General features: G+C 37.9%; 1 protein-coding gene across 1 annotated transcript in view; it reads right to left on the bottom strand.

Annotated features, from left to right (window-relative positions):
• Ctr9 (RNA polymerase-associated protein Ctr9) overlaps positions 1-26,927 on the bottom strand; it is a 154,293-nt gene that overhangs the window by 52,388 nt on the left and 74,978 nt on the right. The window contains exons 9-12 of the mRNA XM_068387126.1: positions 24,079-24,257; positions 15,918-16,129; positions 15,165-15,346; positions 3,236-3,416 (exon numbers count right to left, since the gene is read on the bottom strand). Of these exons, the coding sequence (XP_068243227.1) occupies positions 3,236-3,416; positions 15,165-15,346; positions 15,918-16,129; positions 24,079-24,257 (754 nt within the window). The remainder of the gene's footprint in view (positions 1-3,235; positions 3,417-15,164; positions 15,347-15,917; positions 16,130-24,078; positions 24,258-26,927) is intronic.

Raw genomic sequence — 26,927 nt, forward strand, 5'->3', positions numbered from 1 at the left:
CTGGAAATTTTTTTTTCCTTCTGCGTTTAATCCACAATAGCAAACTGCCGCTAATGACAGAGTGATAACTTACGATAATTCTAAACTGTTACGAAAGATAATTGTCCTTTCCATATCCAAAATACTTTTCCTAACTTCAGTTATAAGTCAACTTGTACCCACCTCAATTATGGATCCATATGCAAAAAAAGGTAAAAGAAGAAAGTACTAGGCCTATTTTTAAAGTCACCGAACAATTAGGTTACCGCTATAACGTTCGATGTGAGAGAGAGAGAGAGAGAGAGAGAGAGAGAGAGAGAGAGAGAGAGAGGGATGGTTTTAAAGTACTAAACAATAAATATGATAGGTTATAACACATTGGTGTTTATGTAATATTAACTGTATAGATGGTTTGAATAAGTTAAGAAATGGTGTAAACAATTCTTTGTTATTGTATTAGCGCGGAAGCTAGACATCAGCTGATGTGATCACAGCCAAAAGTAAAACAAAAATAAGTTAGCAATACTCGATTTTTAAAACACACCCGAAATTTAACAACATAAGTACATGTTTTATTATAGCGCAATTGACATTTAAAGAGTAAAAATTTTCTGGAATAGAATGGTGTTTCCTAAAAAATAGTGGTTTGCGGACGAAATCGGTTACCGTATTTTAAGCTATGATTGAAATGGATGTATACACGGTATAATTTTTTCGTTTTGTATTTAATTGACACTTCAAGAAAACCGATTTTGGTTTCTTCATCTATTTGTAAGTACTGTATTGTATAATGAGAGAGAGAGAGAGAGAGAGAGAGAGAGAGAGAGAGAGAGAGAGAAAGATATTATGACGCAGAAGGTTACAGACCTAGAACAGGGGAGGATGAAGGTGGGGGGAGTGATGAGATAGGCTGGGTGGACTCGCAGGGGAGACGGTAGGAGACGGGGGAAGGGGGGATTTGGTTGCCAGTGGCTAAAAATAGATTCTGAAAGACGGTAAAGGGAAAAACGAATCCCATCGAATAAACAGAATAAGGAAAGGGAATAAGATCCAGAGGAATAATAGATATAATGGAATGAAAATGACTAGATGGTGTTAGTTGTGATAAGAATAATTTAGATATTTGAAATAAGAGTGTCTGAGGAGGTATAGAAGGAATTCGTGATAAATATAGAGGAATATCAAAGGATACAGTTAGTTTGCATTAAAGGGTTTGTTATCGTTTATCGGCAGTGAATAGCCTAAACTTCGGTAACAAGTCGTCAATATTTTGTCATATTTTAAACAGTATACATTTGATTTGCAAACATTGGTTTTGTAGAGTAGACGGTAAAATAAAATCTAGAGAGAGAGAGAGAGAGAGAGAGAGGGGGATTTCTGCCATCAAATCTCTCTCTCTCTCTCTCTCTCTCTCTCTCTCTCTCTCTCTCTCTAGATTTTATTTTACCGTCTACTCTACAAAACCAATGTTTGCAAATCAAATGTATACTGTTTAAAATATGACAAAATATTGACGACTCGTTACCGAAGTTTAGGCTATTCACTGCCGATAAACGAACCCAGTCTACTCGTGAAAACCTTGAACGCCCAGAGGGAAAAATAAGGCTTTTAAATATACTGTACTAAACAAAAATAATGCTTTAATATACCATCATTAACACTACCATTACAATTATCGTAAGGTTGGAGAAAGATAAAGATTGCCGAGAACGTAACCACATTTCTGTTTACATTTTGTCAGCTGGACTCGCGCAGTTAACAGTTGATTTCATTGTTGATGTGGAATTTTATCCTTAAATAGGCTATTCATTATGAAATTATGTTAATGAAATGTAATGTTGATATTGTTTTGTAACATTTATTATAAATCACCGTATTTAGGGCTACCAATATACTTAAAAAGACAATAGATTTGATACATTTTGTAGTGCTTGACTCGCGAACTTTGAACAGCCTCGCAGATACAGAAAATTTATTTTTGAAAAATAGCGATCGTGGAAAAGGGGAATCGTGTAATTCGAACACGCTTAATTCGGGACCCTACTGTAGTACTTTCTTCTTTATAGTTCCATAATTGAGGTGGGTACATGTTGACTTATAACTTAAGTCAGGAAAAGTATTTTGGATATGGAATGGACTATTATCTTTCGTAAAAGTTTAGAATTATCGTAAATTACCATTCTGTCATTAGCGGCAGTTTGCTATTGCTGATTAAACGCAAAAGAAAAAAAACTAAAATTTTCCTGCTTTGCTACGTATGTAGGAATCTATACGGATACGGTAAGTAAAATATTTGTAATAACATAATATTCACCAAAAGCATTTAATATCATTAGTTATCACTTTAATCATGCGTGTTTAATGCTTTCGTTTGTTTATTATGAGCGAAGATGGAGCGTACAGTAAACAAATGGGTTTCCTTTTCAGGCGGCGTGTTAAGGAAAAAACATGATACAAATAGCATTCGTTTATTTCGAAGTTCTAAGAAAAATTACGAACAACATTGGTAATAACAAAATCATCATATAATCAATACTTGGCAAGATAGATGTCGATGCAAAAAGTAACCTATACACAATGTGTAAAATAAATGTGTTCGTTTCTTCGTCATGATTAGAGATTAACGTAAACAAAACAATGGCTGTCATTTTTTATTGTTCTTTATGGCGTGTTTGGGAAACGCAGGATATAAAATCGCCTTTATTTGGATGATTTCGGATTTTCAATGATACAACAAAAGCTACTGAATACCGTGGTGGTTTTGTTATACACCAGTTGTCTTATACAATAGAAATTTGTCTGTATTTTAGGTTGTGTTATACATGTAACGGGAAATATACGGTGTTTACATCCATCCTGGTTGTAATGTTAACCTTTTTTCAAATTATTAGAACGTTAAAGCATGTTAAATGTTTGATTTATTTACAAGAACAATTTAATATAATAAAAAAAAATACAGTAGAGTACTTAGAAAGTAATGGAAATGGGTAGAATACACGTTTGAATAGGCGAGTTACTGGTTGCCATGGCCCTAATGGAATTATTTCTGTTAGTTGTGTTTCGAAATATGTGATTTTCCATTTATGCAGGGTAGTTCATTAACATCTTGTTACAAGTTTTGTTTTCCCCCTTTCACTGTTACTGTTCTTTTATGTAAAGGACGATGGTTTGTATTTGTCAGAACAAGATAGATTTTAGTTTTAATTTGTTAATTCAGATATCATACTGCATGGTTGGAAAGGAAATAGTACTATACCTATGCCATTTGCTGCCCAAATACTTCTAGGGTCTGATCTTAAGACATTCTTGTACATTGCCAAAGCCCTATCCTGATGCTTTCGTTCCTTTTCCTTGTCACGGTTGGGCTGATGAAGCGTCGTTAACCAAACATTACCAAGGGCAATCAACGAATAAGAATCATTGGTTGTGCTTGGGTTCTGTTGAGAAAATTTTTGAACCATTTAACGAAAAACTTTAAAAACATATCAACAATAGACAAAAAAACACAACTATTACATGTACTATGTGAAAATCTGTTTCATGGGATCCTAAAATTATGCTAAGTTGTATTCCTGGAAAAAAATTCTGAGAGGATCAGTAAAGCTACGTATGTGCAATGGCCAATATGAAAATCTATGCAACAGTCAACTTCCCAATTACATATAGTACATAGAAAATGCTATGATAAAATAACTGAAAATATTTTGTCAACTGAGTAAGGATATTACAGTTTTATTAATGGATTATTTCAATACACTATAAACATGGACCTTGACTATGCAGGCTTGCTCTATCCAGCAAACCATCCACTTTCATAACGTAAGGAATTTTCTGTCTTCTATTGTGTTTCTTGACTTAATCAAAAGATAGAAAACTCAGTCTTGTCCTGTGTTTCTTAGTAATATAAATAAATCTTCCCCTTCTCCCGTATTTCTTGACTTCATATAATTTTCTTTAAGAGTTAGTTTCTAATCACCTAAGATGGAAATCCATTCTCATTCATTTATTTATATCCTGATGTGACCAAATTTGGTTTGAAAAATTGTATAAATCTTATTCTCCTTCCATACATAAATTATCAGCCAAATATAATTATTGTAATCCCAAAGTAGAACGTTGATACCATCTGTATGGCCTTATAATTTTGTAGTTTACATATGACATGTCAATTGCATTAAGAGGTAGTTCAAGTAGACAAAATATTCTTTTAAAATGAAGCTGGAAGACTAGCCATATGACTTTTAGCGAGGTAAAACTACCCCACCGCTAGTTAGCGGGAGAAGGGGTGGTACCGACTACCCGACTCACACACACACATACGCCTGTTGTCTCGTCACTTTTGGTTACAGCCAAGACTTGCAGGAATATAGGTGATGGCTGGCCAAATTTGTATAAAGAGATCAAGGTTTGTATTGTTGGGAAAAATACAAATTACTTTAAATTTGTCCTTTGTTCTAACACTAAATACAAACCCTTTCACTCTTTATTAGGAAAGACTCACCACTAAGAAAGGTGGAAGTTCTAAGCCACTAGCTGGCTTTTGATCCAGGGTTTTCCTCCTGTGCTATGCTCACATGAGGAGGAATACCCTGACACCTTGCTAAAACTCTGTGCAATAGCACGTTTTAGCATACTGATCAATACGTGGCTGTGTGATACTAGCAATGTGACTAGTCTAGGTAAGAATTCTTAGGAATCGTAGGATTCTTTGAGCCAACCATAGACATTACCCAATCCCACCTCGTCAAGGGATTACGGGGACCAAACAAATATAAGTGCATATACCAGGTTACACAAGGGAAGTCATTATACCTGCAGAGAGCAGAGGCCAGATTGCAGCATACCATAGGTGCTGTGCTGTAAGAGGGGGGAAGATGAAAAAAAGATGATGTAAGTCGCTTTCATCATTCACCTCAAACTTAATCCCTGGTAATGCTGCCTTCCACTCTGTTACTTCTCCATCAAATAACTCGAGGTGATTAAACCACTTATTGTGCAGCCACCACAGCTACGATAGAGAATGTCTCCATGACCTTGTGAGTTGTGTGTTGCAGGAAATGGGCGAAGAAGGTGATCTGAAGCTTCCTCACGGCCCCTCAAAGACCCTGCATCTGAGCTCTTGGTTTCCGCAGTTGCGGAGGAAAATCATGATTTGAGAGGTGCTTCCATGACCTTACAAATCTACGCCGAGATCTAAATATCCATGACTCTCCTTAAACCTTCCCCATGCTGACAATCACCTTCCAATCAGGGGTGAACTGGAGTTCGTTAGAGGCAACACCTCAGCACCCACACCAGGCACCAAAGTGATTAGTCTGGGATATCGATTATCAAGCGGCCTCTCAATCCAAAAGGGCCCGAACCTAAGACCAGCTATTCTCGGATTTGAGTCTTGGCGATAAACTCAGGGACGAAGCCAAGCATTACCTCTCCCCATCCCTGTGAATGGGAGATGTTGTAGGAAAGATCATGGGGTTCACTTACTACATTCGCCCAGGCCAAAGAGAGAAGGAAAACCTTCTTCAAAGATTGGCGTAATGGTTTATAGGGGATCCTTTCAGAGACAGAAGGACACAAACCATATTCCACGGGAGAAGGTCTAACTTTCGACAGAGGACAGGTAAGCATGAAATTACGGATGAGGACAGACAATTCCTACAAAGAAGAAATATTAACTCCTTTCAATCTAAAGGAGAGGCTCAAGGCTGAGCGATAACCTTTCACTGCCAAGACAGAGAGGAGTTTTCTCCTGAAGGAACATAAGGGAAACCGCTATTGCTGGAATAGTGGCATCGAGAGGAGAGATACCCTTTCAAGACACCCACTACAGAAGACTGGCCACTTACCCTGGTACAGGTAGTCGTCAACTTACGACCAAGACAGGGATCGACAGACCCGTCGTAACTCGATTCTGGCATATGTCAAATTTATAAAAAAAAAAGAAGTGTTTTCCTCAGATTAATTATGCTGTCATGATATTGTAATCATCTGAGTCATATTTACGATATTTTCTTACTGTACTGTATTTCATTATTTCATTTTCTTAGTTCATTAGATATCATATGCTTTATCGATTTTTTTTATTTCGGAATCATTTTAACAATAATATTTACTGATTTTTTGTTTAACTTAGGTTGCAATCAGCTGATCTCAAGGTCCAACTGTTGTATCTAGAAAATATACACAAACAAATAACAATGTGTATTGTTTATAAAATATCATGTCTCATTTGAAATATCTTCATAATGAATATTAAATCTGCACCCACATGTTATAGGATATAAGGTACCGAATGAAGGACAAACCGTGGTTCAATGATGATTGCAGACGTGCTTATTTGGAGAAGCAGGAGGCCTATCACCTTTGGAAGGGTAACAGATCAGATTTGACCTGGAACAACTATACTCAGCTTCGAGCTTTTGCTCAGAGAGTTTATGCCTCAACTGAAAAGGAGTACAATTTAATCATAAAGGAAACCCTCTCTGGTACAACTCAGGAACATAAATGGTGGTCTACCCTTAAATCTGCACTCTTTGGTGTAGATGCAACAGTTCCTCCTTTACTTGAACCAGATGGCTCCGTCACTCACTGTCCAAAGGAAAAGGCAACCCTTTTGGCTGATGTTTTTGACAGTAAACAGAGTAATGAAAAACTTGAACTTCCTCATTCCTGTTTTCCTGAGGCTAAACTAACTAGTTTAGCTTTTCGATCTCGTGAGATTAAAGCTCTGTTGATGGACCTTGATGCTTATGGAGGTGTAGACCCAAATGGTATTTTTCCTTTGTTTTTTATAAAGACAGCAGATTTCTTAGCTCCAAAGTTATCTGTTATTTTACGCAAGTTAGCAAGAAGAGGAGCTTATAGCACTTGTTGGAGAATTGGTAATGTTACTCCTCTATGTAAATGTGTTTGTGGTAGCTCAAGTCCCACTGATTACCGCCCAATTTCCATAACTCCCATATTATCTAAAGTTTTTGAACGTCTTCTGGCAAAACGTCTTAATAGGTTTGCTGAAGGTAATCATCTATTCCCTAGTTTGCAATTTGGTTTTCGGAAAGGCCTTGGAGCATGTGATGCCCTTCTTACAATCTCCAATGCAGTACAGAAATCCCTTGATTGTGGTCGGGAAGTTCGTATGATTGGCCTTGATTTTAGTGCTGCCTTTGACCGTGTTAATCATGAGGCCCTTATTTTCAAACTGAAACAGTTGGGAGTGGGTGGGTCGTTTCTTAGCATTATTATTGATTTTTTAAGTAGTAGATCTCAAAGAGTTGTTGTTGATGGGCACCATAGTGAGTATAGGAATGTGATATCCGGTGTTCCACAGGGTAGTGTTCTTGGCCCATTACTTTTCATACTATATACACATGACATGTGGTTTGGCCTAGAAAATAAGCTTGTTGCATATGCAGATGATGCTACTCTCTTTGCATCAATTCCATCCCCTGAATGTAGATCTGGGGTTGGTGAATCCCTTAATAGAGATTTAGCTAAAATTAGTGCATGGTGCAAATTATGGGGTATGAAGTTGAATCCTAACAAAACTCAAAGTATGATTGTAAGTAGGTCAAGGACGGTGGCTCCTCAACATCCGGATCTCAGTATTGATAATGTTTCTTTAAATTTGTATGACTCTTTCAAAATTTTAGGCGCGATTCTTGACAGCAAATTTACTTTTGAGAAACATATAAGGTCTGTGTCTTCTTCAATTGCACAAAAAATTGGCTTATTGAGAAAGTCTTTTAAGATTTTCGGTGATCAATCTATTCTGAAGAAATGTTTTAATTCTTTTATTCTACCTTGTTTTGAGTATTGTTCTCCTGTCTGGTCTTCAGCTGCTGATTCTCATCTTAATTTGTTGGACAGAAACTTACGGTCTATTAAATTTCTTATTCCTGATCTAGATATTAATCTCTGGCACCGTCGATCAATTAGTTCATTATGCATGTTGCATAAGATTTTTCATAACTCTGACCATCCTTTACATTCAGATCTCCCTGGACAATTCTATCCTGTTCGTAATACTAGGCAGGCAGTTAATTCTAATAGCCAGGCCTTCTCCATCATAAGACTCAATACTACGCAGTACTCTAGAAGTTTTATTCCAGCTGTTACCAAGTTGTGGAATGATCTTCCTAATCGGGTTGTTGAATCAGTAGAACTTCAAAAGTTCAAAGTTGGAGCAAATGCTTTTTTGTTGACCAGGCGGACATGAGTCTTTTTATAGTTTATATATGACATATTTGTTGTTGACGTTGTTAATAGTTTATATATGATATATCTCTTTTGACATTACTTTTTTTAGAATGATTTATTGTTAATTTGTTCTCTTCAGTTATTTATTTCCTTATTTCCTTTCCTCACTGGGCTATTTTTCCCTGTTGGAGCCCCTGGGCTTATAGCATCTTGCTTTTCCAATTAGGGTTGTAGCTTGGATAGTAATAATAATAATAATATCATAGTTATCATACAGTTCGTTTATAGGCACCATTATTAATTATCATATGAACATGCTCTGCGTGTGTGTACGGGTACGTCGGGTAGCTTATTTTTAAAGCTTCATAAAGTATTGAATTTTCAGATTATTATTGTCTTAATATTTCTTTAGACATTATGATGTTTAATTGTGATTCATCAAAGCATGTTTTTATTATATTTTTCAGATTTCGGAGCATTTCAATAATCAACAATTACAGTGAGCCCTCGTTTATCGCGGTAGATAGGTTCCAGACCCGACCGCGATAGGTGAAAATCCGCGAAGTAGTGACACCATATTTACCTATTTATTTAACATGCATATTCAGACTTTTAAAACCTTCCCTTGTACGTAGTACTGTTAACAATCTACCCTTTAATGTACAGAACACTTAATGCACAGGCACAAATATTAAAGGCGATTTTATATCATGCGTTTCCTAAACACGCCAAAAAGCACGATAAAAAATGGCAACCAATGTTTTGTTTACGTTTATCTCTGATCATAATGAAGAAACAAACGCATTTACACATCTGTGTATAGGTTAGTTTTTGCATCGATTATATTGATTATTCAGTACAGTATGTTGATTTTGTTATTACCAATGTTTTACTTACTGTAATTTTTCTTAGGACTTCCAAATGAAATGTTCTTCTTTATGACGCCGCCTGAAACGACAGCGTCATAAAGTACGCTCAGTAAACAAACGAAGGCATTTAACGCGCATGATGAAAGTGATAAATAATGATATTACAGTAAAAACTTTTAGAAAATATGTTATTACAAATATTATTTACCGTATCTATATAAAATCATACATACGTAGCAAAGCAGGAAAACAATTTACGAGAGAGAGAGAGAGAGAGAGAGAGAGAGAGAGAGAGAGAGAGAGAGAGAGAGAGAGAGAGAGAGAGAGAGAGAGAGAGAGAGAATCAGCTGTTGTAATCGAATGCCGTGTTTTTGTTTTGTGAGAATTTCATCGCCACGACTATAACAACAACATACTGTACTGAACTTTACAATATTATACAGACTACTGTAATATGATAAAGTAAAATATTTGTAATAACCTATTTTATATGAAATGGGGCTATTTTTTTTTTAAATTTACATTTACGTACGTAAAACGACTCACTCTCTCTCTCTCTCTCTCTCTCTTGGTGTTATACAATACTTACATATAGATGAAGAAACTAAAATTAGTTTTCTTAGTGTCAATTAAATACGAAACGAAAAAATTATGCCGAGTTTACATCCATTTCAATCGTTGCTAAAAATACGGCATCCGATTTCATCAGCAAACCACTATTTTTTGGGAAACATCATTTTATTCTAGAAAATTGCTACTCTTTAAATAGTTAATTGCACATTAAGAAACCGTGTACTTTTGTTTTTAAATTTCGGGTGTGTTTTAAAAATCGAGTATTGTTGACTTCTTTTTGTTTTACTTTTGGCTGTGATTAGATCACCTGACGTCTAGCTGCCGCTCTTGAGAGTGTACGAATACACTAACAAAGTATCGTTTATCCATCCATCCATATACCAAAGGCACTTCCCCCAATTTTGGGGGGTAGCCGACATCAACAAGAACGAAACAAAAAAGGGGACCTCTACTCTCTATGTTCCTCCAGCCTAACCAGGGACTCAGCCGAGTTCAGCTGGTACTGCTAGGGTGCCACAGCCCAACCTCCCACATTTCCACCACAGATGAAGCTTCATACTGCTGAGTCCCCTACTGCTGCTACCTCCGCGGTCATCTAAGGCACCGGAGGAAGCAGCAGGGCTTACCGGAACTGCGTCACAATCGCTCGCCATTCATTCCTATTTCTAGCACGCTCTCTTGCCTCTCTCACATCTATCCTCCTATCACCCAGAGCTTTCTTCACACCATCCATCCACCCAAACCTTGGCCTTCCTCTTGTACTTCTCCCATCAACTCTTGCATTCATCACCTTCTTTAGCAGACAGCCATTCTCCATTCTCTCAACATGGCCAAACCACCTCAACACATTCATATCCACTCTAGCCGCTAACTCATTTCTTACACCCGTTCTCACCCTCACCACCTCGTTCCTGACCCTATCTACTCGAGATACACCAGCCATACTCCTCAGACACTTCATCTCAAACACATTCAATTTCTGTCTCTCCATCACTTTCATTCCCCACAACTCCGATCCATACATCACAGTTGGTACAATCACTTTCTCATATAGAACTCTCTTTACATTCATGCCCAACCCTCTATTTTTTACTACTCCCTTAACTGCCCCCAACACTTTGCAACCTTCATTCACTCTCTGACGTACATCTGCTTCCACTCCACCATTTGCTGCAACAACAGACCCCAAGTACTTAAACTGATCCACCTCCTCAAGTAACTCTCCATTCAACATGACATTCAACCTTGCACCACCTTCCCTTCTCGTACATCTCATAACCTTACTCTTACCCACATTAACTCTCAACTTCCTTCTCTCACACACCCTTCCAAATTCTGTCACTAGTCGGTCAAGCTTCTCTTCTGTGTCTGCTACCAGTACAGTATCATCCGCAAACAACAACTGATTTACCTCCCATTCATGATCATTCTCGTCTACCAGTTTTAATCCTCGTCCAAGCACTCGAGCATTCACCTCTCTCACCACTCCATCAACATACAAGTTAAACAACCACGGCGACATCACACATCCCTGTCTCAGCCCCACTCTCACCGGAAACCAATCGCTCACTTCATTTCCTATTCTAACACATGCTTTACTACCTTTGTAGAAACTTTTCACTGCTTGCAACAACCTTCCACCAACTCCATATAACCTCATCACATTCCACATCGCTTCCCTATCAACTCTATCATATGCTTTCTCCAGATCCATAAACGCAACATACACCTCCTTACCTTTTGCTAAATATTTCTCGCATATCTGCCTAACTGTAAAAATCTGATTCATACAACCCCTACCTCTTCTAAAACCCCCCTGTACTTCCCAGATTGCATTCTCTGTTTTATCCTTAATCCTATTAATCAATACTCTACCATACACTTTTCCAACTACACTCAACAAACTAATACCTCTTGAATTACAACACTCATGCACATCTCCCTTACCCTTATATAGTGGTACAATACATGCACAGACCCAATCTACTGGTACCATTGACAACACAAAACACACATTAAACAATCTCACCAACCATTCAATTACAGTCACACCCCCTTCCTTCAACATCTCAGCTTTCACACCATCCATACCAGATGCTTTTCCTACTCTCGTTTCATCTAGTGCTCTCCTCACTTCCTCTATTGTAATCTCTCTCTCATTCTCATCTCCCATCACTGGTACCTCAACACCTGGAACAGCAATAATCTCTGCCTCCCTATCATCCTCAACATTCAGCAAACTTTCAAAATATTCCGCCCACCTTTTCCTTGCCTCCTCTCCTTTTAACAACCTTCCATTTCCATCTTTCACTGTCTCTTCAATTCTTGTGCCGGCCTTTCTTACTCTCTTCACTTCTTTCCAAAACTTCTTCTTATTCTCTTCATATGACTGACCCAGTCCCTGACCCCACCTCAGGTCAGCTGCCCTCTTTGCCTCACGTACCTTGCGCTTTACTTCCACCTTTTTCTCTCTATATTTTCCATACTTCTCTATACTATTACTCTGCAGCCATTCTTCAAAAGCCCTCTTTTTCTCTTCCACTTTTACCTTCATTCCTTCATTCCACCATTCACTCCCCTTCCTCATACTGCCTCCAACAACCTTCTTGCCACATACATCACTTGCAATCCCAACAAAATTTTCTTTTGCTAACTTCCACTCCTCCTCTAAATTACCAGTTTCTCTTACTCTCACCTCGTCATATGCCATTTTCAACCTTTCCTGATATTTACTTTTTACCCCCGGTTTTATTAGCTCTTCAACCCTCACTAGCTCCCTTTTACATCCACCTACTCTATTCCCCCACTCTTTTGCTACAACCAATTTTCCTTCCACCAAAAAATGATCAGACATACCGTTAGCCATACCCCTAAACACGTGCACGTCTTTCAATCTTCCAAACATTCTTTTAGTTATCAACACATAATCCATTAATGCCCTTTCTACTACTCTTCCATTTGCCACTCTTACCCATGTATACTTATTTTTATCTTTCTTCTTAAAAAAGCTAGCACTTATTACCATCTCTTGTTCAACACACATATCTACCAGTCTCTCACCACTCTCATTTTCACCTGGTACGCCATACTTCCCAATGACACCTTCTACCTCTCCAGCACCCACTCTAGCATTTAAGTCACCCATAACAACTACATAATTCCTTCTACCCAGTCCTTCTACACACCTAGTTAATTCATTCCAAAACTCATTCCGCTCTTCTTCACTTTTCTCACTACCTGGCCCATATGCACTGATAAACGCCCAACATTCCCTACCCAACCTAACCCTTACCCACATTAACCTAGATGATATCTCCTTCCATTCCACTACTTTACCTGTCATCCATTCACTCAGCAATAAAGCCACACCTTCTCTCGCTCTTCCCCTTTCAATCCCAGACACTCTACCAGAAATTTCACCAAACATCACTTCACCCTTTCCTTTCATCTTTGTCTCACACAAGGCCAATACATCCATCCTTCTACTTCTAAACATACTTCCAATCTCACATCTTTTACTCTCTATCGTACTACATCCACGCACATTCAAACACCCCAAAACTAGAGTGCGGGGAGCAGTCACTCTCCCCCGTTTATACTTTATACCATTTCTTAACTTATTCAAACCGTCTACAGTATACAGTTGATATTACATAAGCACCAATGTGTTATAATCTATCAATTTTTTTTGTTTATTACATTTAAAACAAAACACTCTCTCTCTCTCTCTCTCTCTCTCTCTCTGTGTGTGGGCTACTTTTCACTACCTCCTATTCCTTACCTCTCTCTATCTCTCTAACAAATGATATCTTTGTTGCTCCTCAAAGTTTCATTTATATTGAAAATCAATCATGATTCAATTTTCCTTACTTCCTCCAATCTCGCACCATCGGTCACATCGCAGTATTTTCGAAATTTCCGGAAAATCCGCGATATATGTATATACATGCGTTATGAAAAAAATCCGCGAAGTGGTGAATCCGCGATGGTCGAACCGCGAAGTAGCGAGGGATCACTGTACTTTTGTTTTACTTTTAGTAGTCATCAGCTCATCTCAAGGTCACACTTCTTTATTATTATTATGCGCACATTTATATAATTTCTCAACTTATGCAAAAGGAATATTACATCAGCTCCAATATGTTATAGGATATTATAGTTTTTATACCGTTCGTTTATAGCCATTATTATTACTCTAGTCATCATATGAATACACTCGTCCGTTCATTCGTTTCTCTCTCTCCAACTCTGCGCAGGATATTTCTTTAGACAATGTTAGATATACGATGTTTTGATAATGGGAATACTGTACAAGTGTTACTCGGTAAAGTATCATAAGTAAATCACTCAATATGTCACTCTGAGGGGTTAGGAAAAGGCATGGACAAGTTGATAAACCTCTCTTAATCCAGAGTGGAGAAGACTACTCCAGGGAGGACTGAACTCGCGTACGGGAAAGGTGTCCACCATAAGTAGCAGGAACAAGTTTCAGAGTTTGCCCTTCCTCCGCCAGCTGAGCAAGCTCAGAACGAAGGAAATTTTCTATGCGGTAAACATTTAGCCTTTTTTCTTTATATATTTCTACAAAGGAGTCCCATTGTGTATCTATGTTCCCTGTTTTGTCATACTGTATTCTAAATTCTTGGTGTATTCCTTCAGTTTTATCCAGTTATTATGTCTATGTCTGTAGTCTAGCTTTTTTTATAATTTTGCTTTCTTTTAGATGAGGAATATTTACTGGAAACCTAACTATTTTGTGGTCACTTTTGCCAATATTTTCATCTACTAAAACACTGGATACTAAGTTTTCTTCTGTTGTTAGCACAATATCTAATATGTTGTTTCCCTTGGTTGGTTTATCAACCCACTGACGGAGGAATTCATTGTTGACAAATTCTAGTAGCCTACATCCCTCTGTTTGATGTAGAATTCATAGTGTCCCAGTTTACTGCTGCACTGATATCTTCCAATAGGACAGCTAACTTATTGTTAACTTCTTGTCCAAGTTGTCTATACAGCTCTTCTTATTCTTGTTTGATGTGGTGGTCTGTATGTTACTAGTATGAACAAGTTTTTTCCTATTGTGTTAATATTTGCACCTGTCACTTCGCATGTGGTTTCTAATTTAATTTCTAAGGGGTTTAAGTGATTTTTAACATGAAGCATTACCCCTCCACTTTTTTTATATAAGGTGATCCTTCTTAAAAAGCTGGAAACAGGATTTCATATTCTCCAATAAAATCCTTTACTTTTACTTGAATCCAGGTAGCGGTAATGTCTATGACATCTAGTTCCTCCCTAGCTATTATTGTCGTTAAGTATTCCACTTTGTTTCTAACTGACTGAGTATTGAATTGTGCCCCTCTGAGGAAATTTTTCTATTTTTCATGTATATTGGAATATTAAATCTTGAATACTCCTTAGCATCATCGCAAAATAACATTATACTACTAAAGAAACCTCAGAATAAATGCTTGCAATATCTTTCAAGAAATATACACTATATCAACAACTTCAACACACTGTACATCAAATATTATATTATACCTTTAAAATTCGTTCAAACTTCTTCTGACCAGGACCCCATTCATTCTTTGCTAAATGCAGGTTTCCCATCAAGGACCAGGCATCTGGGTGTTCATTGTTCATACGCAAGGCTTCTTTATACCAATCAGAAGCATCATAAATCTGGCCTCTATCTCTTGCCATGCAACCAAGTCTCAAATAACCTGAAATGAAAAAAAGTCATACTTAGATAAGCTCACCTACTGGTGATTCATGAAAAGTAGAAAACAAAACCAATTGCTAAGAATGAAATTGTTAATATGTCTGCCAGAGAATTTACCATTCTCAGAAGAGGATGTTTGCATTGTGTAAATCTTCATACAGTATAATCTATAGATAATATCTACATTACCTTAAAATAAGTTTGACTGAGGAACACTATGATAATTCATAACACCACAAAATAATCCAATACAGTATAGTATAACAATGTATTTGGTAATTTTGAAACCAAAATAATTCCAACAGTGTTCGTATTATAAGTCACTCATGTTCCATTTCCCCATAATTATAAATCAAGCAATGGATTGCAGTAACTTTTACAGAACTCTACATATTAATGAGAAACTCCACCTACATTTTTATTTGAAAAAGCTTCAGGTTATTTAAAGTTTTCAATTTCACCAAATTTGTTTAAATAAGTCAAATATAAATTATAGAGTAAGAAAAGGCTATGTATTAGGGCGTAAGAGCTTTTAAATCTTAAATTTGTTAAAAATGAGGAGAAAAACTTACAGTCAACATAGTTTGGATGGTCTTGAAGAATTTCTTTGTACAATTTCTCAGCTTTATCAAACTGACAAAACATTTCATAAAGTCTCCCAGTGTTATATTTAATTGTTACAGAGATGGAAGAATAGTACTGTGGCTGCTCTTGTTGTTTTTCTGCTTCACATCTGTCCCAGGCCATCTTGAAATGTTTTTGAGCTTCTTCATAATTTCCTAGCCTGAGGGAAATATTGCATGTATAGTAATAGGAACTTAATGAAGGAAAAAAATATAACAACTACAATATAGTAAAGAAAACAAAACACAAGGTATCCTGTGCAAGGAAATAAATAAATGATCCAGATTACTATATTATACGATTAATCGTCCATCACCTTTGATTCTAGTGCCTTGTCGGATTAGTGATTTTATCACACCTTGGAAGATCATTCTGTAACACACTTGACTCGGTAATTATACATACCTTGCTTCTCTTATAAGTTCAACTGACAAAAAATTGAGTTTGACACTACTGTATCGAATGCAAATTAATTATTGAATTAAATACAAGAATTAAAAATTTGCTGTATAATCATGTGCAACTTTTTTTACATATGCATCTCTTTTTCAGGAGAGTAATTAGCATATTCTCTCTCTTTTCTCAACATGGCAGTAAAATTACACAATATATTTTCTTCATTTAGCAGCGTTAATGTACTTGCAACTGTTGACTGCATTTTATACATTTCTTATCAATTCTATTTTCATTAGATACTATATAACATGATACATACATAAATAACTAATATTTAATGATGAAAAATCTCAACATATCTTATTACTGTAATAACAAAAATACCTAAAAAATACAGCAGTAAGCAAAACCAGTATTAGCTAATCAAAGGCTCGAAATAAGAATTTATAGTGGTTTTATTATTATTATTATTACTAGCAAAGCTACAACCCTAGTTGGAAGAGCAAGATACTATAAGCACAAGGGCTCCAACAGGGAAAAATAGCCCAGTGAAGAAAGGAAATAAGGAAATAAATAGACGATATAAGAAGTAATGAAAAATTAAAATGAAATATTTTAAAAACATTACCAATATTAAAACAGATATTTTATATATAAACTATAAAAGGACTTATGTAAGCTTGTTCAACATAAAAAATTTGCTTACTGCGAGTTTGAACTTTTGAAATTCTACTGATTCAACTACACGATTAGGAAGGTCATTCCACAACTTGGTCACAGCTGGAAAAAAACTTCTGGAGTACTGTGTAGTATTGAGCCTCATGATGGAGAAGGCCTGACTATTGGAATTAACTGCATACCTAGTATTACAAACAGGATGGAACTCTCCAGGAAGATCTAAATATAAAGAATGGTCAGAATTATAAAAAATCTTATGCAACATGATTATGAACTAATTGAACGACAGTGCCAAAGATTAATATCTAGATCAGAAATAAGAAATTTAATGAATCCTAAGTTCCTGAACAAAATATTAAGATGAGAATCAGCAGCTGAAGTCCAGATAGGAGAACAATACTCAAAACAAAGTAAAATGAAGGAATTAAAACACTAAAGAGTAGATTAATCTAAAAATTTTGAAAGACTTTATCAACAAGCCAATTTTTCATGCAATTGAAGAAGACACAGACCTAATGTGTTTCTCAAAAGTAAATTTGCTGTTGAGAACCACACGTAAAATTTTAAGTCATACAAAATTAAAGAAAAATTATCAGTGCTGAAATCCGGATGTTGAAGAGCCATGGTCCTTGACCTACTTACAATCATACTTTTGAGTTTTGTTAGGATTCAACTTCATACCCAATAATTTGTACCATGCACTAATTTTAGCTAGGTCTCCAATGAGAGATTCAGCAACCCCAGATCTACATTCAGGAGATGGAATTGATGCATAGAGAGTAGCATCATCTGCATATGCAACAAGCTTATTTTCTAGAACAAACCACATGTCATGTGTATATAGTATGAGAAGTAATTGGCCAAGAACACTAACCTGAGGAAAACTAGATATCACATTCCTATACTCACTATGGTGCCCATCAACAACAACTTTTTGAGATCTATTACTTACAAATTCAATAACAATGCTAAGATACGACCCATCCACTCCCAACTGTTTGAGTTTCAATACAAGGGCCTCATGATTAATACGGTTAAAGGCAGCACTAAAATCAAGGCCAATCATGCGAACTTCCTGACCACAATCAAGGGCTTTCTGTACAGCATTGGAGATTGTAAGAAGGGCATCACATGCTCCAAGCCCTTTACAAAAAACAAATTGCAAACTAGGGAACAGATGATTACCTTCAGCAAACCTATTGCAAACTAGGGAACAGATGATTACCTTCAGCAAACCTATTAAGATATTTTGCCAAAAGATGTTAAAAAACTTTAGATAATATGGGAGCTATGGAAATTGGGTGGTAATCAGTTGAACTTGAGCTACCAAAAACATATTTACATAATGGAGTAACATTACCAATTCGTAACAAGTGCTAAAAGCTCCTCTTCTTGCTAACTTGCGCAAAATAACAGATAACTTTGGAGCTAAGAAATCTGCAGTTTTTATAAAAAAACAAAGGAAAAATACCATTTGGGTCTCGACTCCATAAGCATCAAGGTCCATCAAGAGAGCTTTAATTTCACGAGATCAAAAAGCTAAACTAGTTAGTTTAGTCTCAGGAAAACAGGAATGAGGAAGTTCGAGTTTCTCGTTACTCTGCTTGCTGTCAAACACATCTGCCAAAAGGGTTACCCTTCCAAAGATGATAGGCCTCCTGATTCTCCAAATAAGCAATTCTACAATCATCACTGAATCATGGTTTGTCCTTCACTCGGTACCTTAGTACACGAGAAGGGATATGCCTATAAATTATGTTGACTAGATTTTCATTAAAAGGGACAAAAGGATCAACACTGCTATACAATTGTGACCAATTCAAGCACAAAAGATCATGCAAAATCCCATTCCAGTCTGCTAGAGATTTCATATAAATCTTACATAAGTAAGATACATCAGGCACAGAATGCTCTGTCTTCACTACTAAAGAAATCAAGGCATGATCAAATGTCCCAACTGGAGAACCAACCTTACTTGTTATAACGCCAGGGGAGTCGCTGTATACGAGGTCCAAGCAGTTACCAGACCTTTGAGTAGCTTCACTAATGATTTGCTCACAGCCTGATTCAGTGGCAAAGTCTGAAGCTCTTAGCCATGACGATTGGTAGGAGAAACAGGATTTAACCACTCCCTATGGTGAGCATTGAAATCACCAACAAAGACACAAGAGGCTTTTCTATCATCTTCTTGTATCTTAGCCATAATGGTAACAATACAATCGAAGATAGAATCATCCCTGTCAGGATTCTGGTAGATTGAACACAAATAGAAGTTGTTATGCCTGCCACAAACTTTTATTACCTGAATCACATGACATCCACATTCATAGCAGGATTTATGAAAAGCCGGGTACTCAGTCCTAATATACACTGCCATTCCCCTGGCCCTAGGGATGGTATCGCGTTTCAACATTATTGGCTTTTTAAAACCAGTTATATGGAGCTCAGATGAGTGCCTCATATTAGAAACTAAAGTTTCTGAGCACAAAAGAATATCATACTGTCTTGACGCAACTGTAAGGTCTTGAATATTCGCCAAAGGAGGGAACTCATCTTGAGGAGACCTTTGGGAACAAGATGGGCCAGCGGTGAAAGGTGACCGAGGAGACAACCACGTCTGGGCTGGAAGCTTTTCTCGTCTGAGAAAGGGTCTTGCGACCTTTCTCAGCCTCGATATTCTGTCGTTTGATGGGAAGACTTTGTGGAGATTGGTGTCTATTATCATACCTAGGTACAGTATACCAGTCTATGCGTAGGAAGCAGGGAGGACTTCTCAAGTTTGCCATGATCCACAGATCTTGGCAAAACCCCAGTAGTTTGTCTCGATGTTGAAAAAGGGTTGACACCGAGTCCGCTAGGATTAGCCAATTGTCCAGATAACAAAGGAGACGGATGCCAATCCTGAGTGCCCAAGATGACACTAGGGCAAAAACACTGGTGAAGATTGAAGATTTGAGGTGCTGTGGAAAGACCCAAGCACAGCACCTTTAACTGGTATTTACTGTTGTCTACTCTGAATCTTAAGTACTTCCTTGAAGATGGATGGATTGGATCTGGAAGTACACGTCCTTTAGGTTCAGTGTGCTCATGAAGTCCCGTGGTCTTACCGCTAGTCTGACCGTGTCTGCTGTCTCCATGCTGAACGGAGTTTGTTTGACAAACTTGTTCAGAGCTGAGAGGTCAATGACTAGTTTCCAGCCTCTAGATACCTTTTTCACAAGAAAGAGAGTTGACTGAAGAAGATTGGACACTCGTCAAGGACCTCCTGGAGAGCGCTCTTCTTCAACAGTGTCTGGACTTCTGCCAGGAGGACTAGCCCCTTTGCCGATCCCACTGCAAAGAAGTCTTTTGACACTGGATCCCTGGTCAGGAGAGGGAGACATGTTATGAACGGGACGTGATACCCCAAACAAATCACGGAGATTGTCCAGGGATCGGCCCCGAGTTGCTTCCACCTGTCCCAGCATCTCTGTAGGCATTCCCCCTACTGGTGGCAAGCAGGGGGAGTGCCTATCTTAGCGTTTGCGGCCTCGGCCGCTCCCTCTAGGATATTTTCCTACCCAGGAGGACTTTGTGCCTTTCCTGTCCTTGGCAGGAAAGGACTTCTAAGATATCGTTGTCTTCGCTGCTGTTTTGTTCGTCATGGTCTTGGCTGGACGGAACTGCTGAGGAGCTGGATGTCAAAGCCCTATGGAGGAGGGAGTCCTGACGGGATTTCCTCCATCTCTCAGCAGCATGTTCCACATCTATAGGCTTAAATGGATGGGATCCCTCAAGAGAGGAATTCCTGAGCCTGGCGATCTGGCATTTGGGACTTTCTGGTGGAATCTCTCAGACACCGCATACCAATGTTTCAGAATGATATTCGCCCATAAGTTTGAACCTTGATGGGTGAGAAACTTGATCGTGCGGGTGCCTGAGAGCAAGCAAGTTTCAATTGCTTTCCTGGTACATTCCTTGGAGAAATCCTAAGTTTGTACCAGGATTCCCAAGGTCCCTAACCAAACATCAAGCCACAAGGTAGCTTGCATGGCATACTTCGTGACCTTCTCCTGATTTAGGATCTCAGTTGCCAAAAATGAGACCAGTCAGTTGGGGAGCTCTTCCAAGGAGTGATGGAGAGGAAGAGCTGGACGAGGCTCTTCTAAGATCTCGAAATACCTCCTTTGCTGGAGACGAGAAGGTGGGCGAAGTTTGGTGGTAAAGCCGAAATGTTGTGAGGAGGAGAGCTCAGAGAGCTGTAAGGTGATCTTAGCCCTGGCACCTTTCAATCCGAGACCAAGGCAAGGCTGCACTGGTCTTTGCGAGCTTTAAACAGGACAGCTCTGCTTCGTTGGCACACTTCAGACAAATGAAGAAAACTGCATAGTTAACTGGGAAAATAAAGTTAAATAATTATTTAACAGAAATTCCCCCGGGAGGAACTCCGAAGAGTAACCCCGAGGGAAAGCAAAATATAAGAATAAAAAATTAAGTATGCGCCCTCCTCCCCCCCTGACATTACGGGAGAAGGGGAGGGCAGAGAACTTTAACAAAAAGCAGAATTATAACAATTATAATTATGTAACTGATTTGAATGTTCATAAATAGTAAGAACCACTGACCCCCGATGGGAAGTGTTCCCCAGAAACTGAAAAGTCAAAAATACAATTAGATTTCATTAAAAAATAATTGACAAAAAAAAAAAAAAACGGAATAGCAACTCAGCCCGCAACAGGAAAGACGCTACTGTAGTACTGTACATAGTAGTAGTAGTAAGGGGTGATTGATTGATTAATTTAAAGTTTTCAGGTAGTAAGGGGTGAACGACCTCGAGTAGGGAGAGAGACCGTAGTCAAACTAGACTCCCACATTCCCTTCGCAGAGGATCCAAGTTCTCCGTAGGAAAGGAGGAACAGCGAAGAAAACAGAAGGAAGTCCAGCGAGGAAGTCCCCACGGCGACCGAATTATCGGAAGCCGAAAGAACAACCGAGGACCAAGGGAGAGACCGCACCCCATGAAGTGAAACCGTGGACCGTGGTGGCCTAGAACTACGCCGGAGTTTCACTCTCCATTGTCGTACACTACACACACGGCACAAACACTGAAAAGGAAACTTACTATATTCTATACACAAATATATACATAAACACTGAAAAGGAAACTTACTATATTCTATACACTAATATATACATAAACACAACGAATGTTTATATATATGTTAAGCATAAGAAAAAGTAAGTAAAAGACAAAAGCATTAATGGCTGTCAAAGCGAGGGTGGGAGCAGACACACCCGCTCACCGCCCGAGCCAAAAGTAAGATGAAGCACTCACTAGTGCGCGTGAGGGGGGGGGGAGGTTTAGCAAACTACCCCTCCCTAACCCCTGCTATCTAGCGGTGGGGTAGTAAACCGTCGTTAAAATTCTAATGGCTCGTCATTCAACTACGCCGAAGTAATTACCCCATGTAAATAGCGTGGTTTGTATTTCAGTTACGGAACAAATTTGAATTTCTGCCGTGCCGCGTCGAAACGCGGGATTTAAGCTATATATATATAACTACCAGGGAAGTTACATATTTAAAAATTTACTAACCACAAAAGGAGTACCTATTAATACTGCGATTAAAATAGTCATACAGATTGACCATCACTAATCAAGCAATCTATAATTCAGAAACATCGGTTCACCGGCATTATTTTTGCTACTGGCTGCTTGGTTGGCGGTACTCTTCCTCAATTATTTTACTACTGGCCTGTTGGCAGCGCTGTTTCCAACGTAAACAAATATAAGACGTACCCTCATTCCAGCAGGAAAACAATATTTAGTGTATTGTTGAAAACAGTCTAGCTGCACATTACACAAGCAGAAACAAATCCAAAATGAATTAAATAAAAACAATTTTATATCATGCTTTTGCTAAACACACCACATAAAACTGCAACCACTGCTTTGTTCAGGTTTCATCACTGATCATAATGAACAAACGCGCACAGAGAGAGAGAGAGAGAGAGAGAGAGAATTCTTATGATAAATAACAATAAGGTCTATAAACAAACTGAATGGATACTGATACTATTACATATTGATGCTGATGTAATATTCATCATGAAGACATTTCGGATAAGTTAAGAAGATTATTCATGAAGAGATTTCGGATAAGTCAAGAAGATTATGTAAAGAACTTCGTGTTAATCATACTGTATGTGTGCATAATCGCAATACGGTAGTGTGACCTTGAGATCAGCTGATGCGTACCAAAAGTAATTGTTGATTACTGAAGTGCTCAATAAATTGAAAAATAGAATACAAACATGCTTTAATAAACCACAATAATGTCTAATGAAATATGAAGGCTTCATAATTAATAGAAAATTAAATACTGTATGAAACTTTAAAAATGAACTACCCACAGGCACCCGCGCACACATTGTCACACAAGATTGAAGCTACAAACAAACTGTATGAAAACTTTGATATCCAGTAACATATTGGTGCTGATGTAATATATGAAGATATTTCGATTAAATAAAGAAATTATATATAAAATACGACACTTATATGTGAGCAATCTTTCGCAATTGAAAAATAGAATACAAAAAAGCTTTAATAGAGCATATGATATCCTATTCCACAAGAAAATAGAATAATGATATATAGTAAGAAATATTGATAAAATATGACTTAGATAATATCCGAATCATGACGCATCATAAAAAATCTACGAAAACTTCACTTTCCTCAACTTACGACGCGCATCAGTCCCTATATCGGTCGTAAGTCAATGACTACCTGTGATATAGGGATAATCCGGAAAAAATGGATAATCCGGCACCCTCCCAGTCCCAAAGTTGCTGGATTAGTGATGGCTTACCTGTTCTAGCATTGTTCATAAAATTCCTAGGAAGATTTAAAACATCCTTATATAATAATTAACTATAAAACATGATTAAAACACAATCAATCAAATTATCTTTTTAAGAAAAATATAAGTAGAAACAATATTGTGCAAGGGTCTAAAAACCAAATAATGAGCAATATATAATAATAATTACCTGAAGTGTAAGGCAGCAATATTATTCAAAATTTCAGGTGGAATTTCCATTTGGATAACCTCTTCTAGAAGCTTAGTGGCTTTGTGGTAAGCAGCTAATGACCCTTGAAGGTCACTACCCTCAAGAATCTGAGCCAGCTCAATCCAAGCTTCAACATCATCACTCATTTGCTCTGTTACCTAAGCACAAGAGATTGGATCAAATTTACAAGTATTAATATATATTACCACTTTAACACACATGGATCACTATAAAAATATATTACAAAACTAGGAAATTGTTCAATGATACAGCATTCTACAAACAGGAAATGGTTAATTTCAATAAGCTATATCTGATTTGTGACAGTATAACCTATTATTCCTATTATCATTACTAGCAAAGCTACAGCCCTAGTTGGAAAAGGATGCTATAAGCCCCAGGTATTCAAAAGGCAAAGTAAGTAGAGGGAATAATTACAAATAAACTATATAAAAAAAAAATGAATAAAAAACAAAATATTTTAAGATCAGTAACAACGCTACAATGGAGGTCATAAATAAACTATGAAAAGAAATTTAACATCATCATTCAACAGAAAAGCATTTGAAAAAAAATTTTAACTTCTGAAGTTCCACCAATTCAACAGCCAAATTAGGAAGAACATTCCCCAATTTGGTCACAGCTTAAAGTAAAATTCTAAAATACTGTGTAGTACTGAACCTTATCATGGAGAAGGCAAGGCTTACAATTGACTGCATACCTATTACTTTGTACAGTCTGGGAAGATCTGAATGCATAGGATGGTCAGAATTACTGCATGAAAAATGGATTTTTATTATAAAATGAAATTTTATTGCATACTTACCGAACAATTATACAGCTGTAGGTTCCCTACGAATGGCAGACTATAGATTCTAAACTACTACGGTGGCGCCGCCATCGCTGATGTAGGCGACGTCATCTCCCTCCACTCGAGGGAACTATAGGTACAACTGTCCAGGTAACATCAATTTGTTCTGCCCAACCATCCATCAGTGGGGAGGAGGGAGGGCTTTAATTAATAAGTGTTCGGTAAGTATGCAATAAAATTTCATTTTATAATAAAAATACATTATTATTGCAGTGTCTTACCGAACAATTATACAGCTGATTACCCATTGCAAGGCTGTGGATGTAAGGTTACTTCGACAGTCGTATACGATTCTTGAAAATAAAGTATACCCAAAAGTACTGTTAGTGCCTGTTGTACCTTATCTTGTAAGAGATCTACTGCAGGAGAATACTGCCTCTGGTCGCTGCTCATCTTACATAGTAGAAGGCTTGGAATATGACCAATGGGTGCCTCTACATAGAGTGGATGATCCTTGTATTCATGGTGTTCACCGCTGACTGAACGAAGATATAAGAAAATATTGCCCTTGCCCTGGGCTAAGACCAGAAATAACCAACATGAAAAAACAGTCACCTACACCGAAATAAAAACCTTTACCCACCAAAACTAACACTAAAATGATTGGTGAGTACTCCAGGTACATTGTACCCCCAGAATTCCCTTTAACTCGCCAACCTTGTTACAAAGCGAAACATAGGCTAACAGAGGGAGCAACCCCCTATGTTGTTCCTCCAGACACCATGCCAGCTACTGAAAGTGTACAGAGACTCTTACAATCTTCAAACACTGTTTCGATTTCTTTCAACTAATGCGTAGCAAACACATATTTAGACCTTCCAAAGGGTACTTTGCAGGATAGCAGATAGCGACTAGTTGTGTTGAAAAGCGAGAGAAGTCGCTACCGCTCAAACTTCGTGAGCTTTCACTCTCAGTAAAGGAAACTGTGTCGTTAGCTTGAGAATGTGCTTCTACAATTAACTCTCAGAAAACTCTGTTCTGCGGAGATAATACTGTATCTTAATGCCCGCACGGGACATAAGAGTCGTTCTTCTTCTTCCTGGCCTATCAAGTCTGTCAGGTTTTTTAGAACAAATTTTCGTGGCCACGAATTGGAAAAGTTGCGCGAATAATGTATGTGCGACGAATCGCAACATTATTGCCGAGAGAATTTTGATCGTTGATTAACTGTAATATTTTCTTGAACGAGAGCGAACATGTTCTCAAACAAAATATACAGTTACAGTATAGAGGCGATCATTTCACCTTTGGTTTACCCCTCCTCTGTATGTGAGGGGCTAGCCAGTGTTCATTACACAGAAACGTATGTCTGGTTACCTGTGGGCGGAGTTTGAAACGTTCGTAAACGTAATGAAAAGTTGCCCACGATTTTGCTATCGTTCTTTTAACGTCAGCTAACAACGTTCCTTCGGGACTAATTGTTCGAAACAATAACCCTGTAAGGATAGAATAAAAGATCTCGGAAGCCTATCATGTAAAAAGCAAGTCGTTATACCCAGAGTACAATGATGGGGGAGGCTGCCTTCATCAAATGGTAGAACCGAGTTTAAGACAATAACCTCGCGGTTTTGTCTTGGCTAGAGCATATGCTCCAGGACGGCCTACGGCCTTCATGAAGTTTAAACAACACCCATTGAAGTTCTGTAAACACTTCTCAGGAACGAGTCCCCCGAAAAGGGTGAAGTCTCGTATGTGGGAGTTTGCTTCAAGAATGCCAGACATAATTGTCATCGACCACTTACCCGAAGGGGTTGCCATCGAACGCTTTCTAGCTAGTGAGAAAAACTACCGTCTAAATCAGGCAAGGCCTGTCAGAGATGAATTGGAATGTAAAGAATTTTTTATTCCTTGCTCATTTCCGTCTGCTAACCAAACCAATCAAAGTGGGAAGGTGGAGGAAAGATGACAGTGGTTCGTTCAAAAACGAAAGAATCGGTGCTGGCGAAACCAGAGTAGC

This window comes from Palaemon carinicauda, chromosome 1 (genome assembly GCF_036898095.1).
Source record: "Palaemon carinicauda isolate YSFRI2023 chromosome 1, ASM3689809v2, whole genome shotgun sequence".
Classification (NCBI taxonomy): Eukaryota; Metazoa; Arthropoda; class Malacostraca; order Decapoda; family Palaemonidae; genus Palaemon; species Palaemon carinicauda.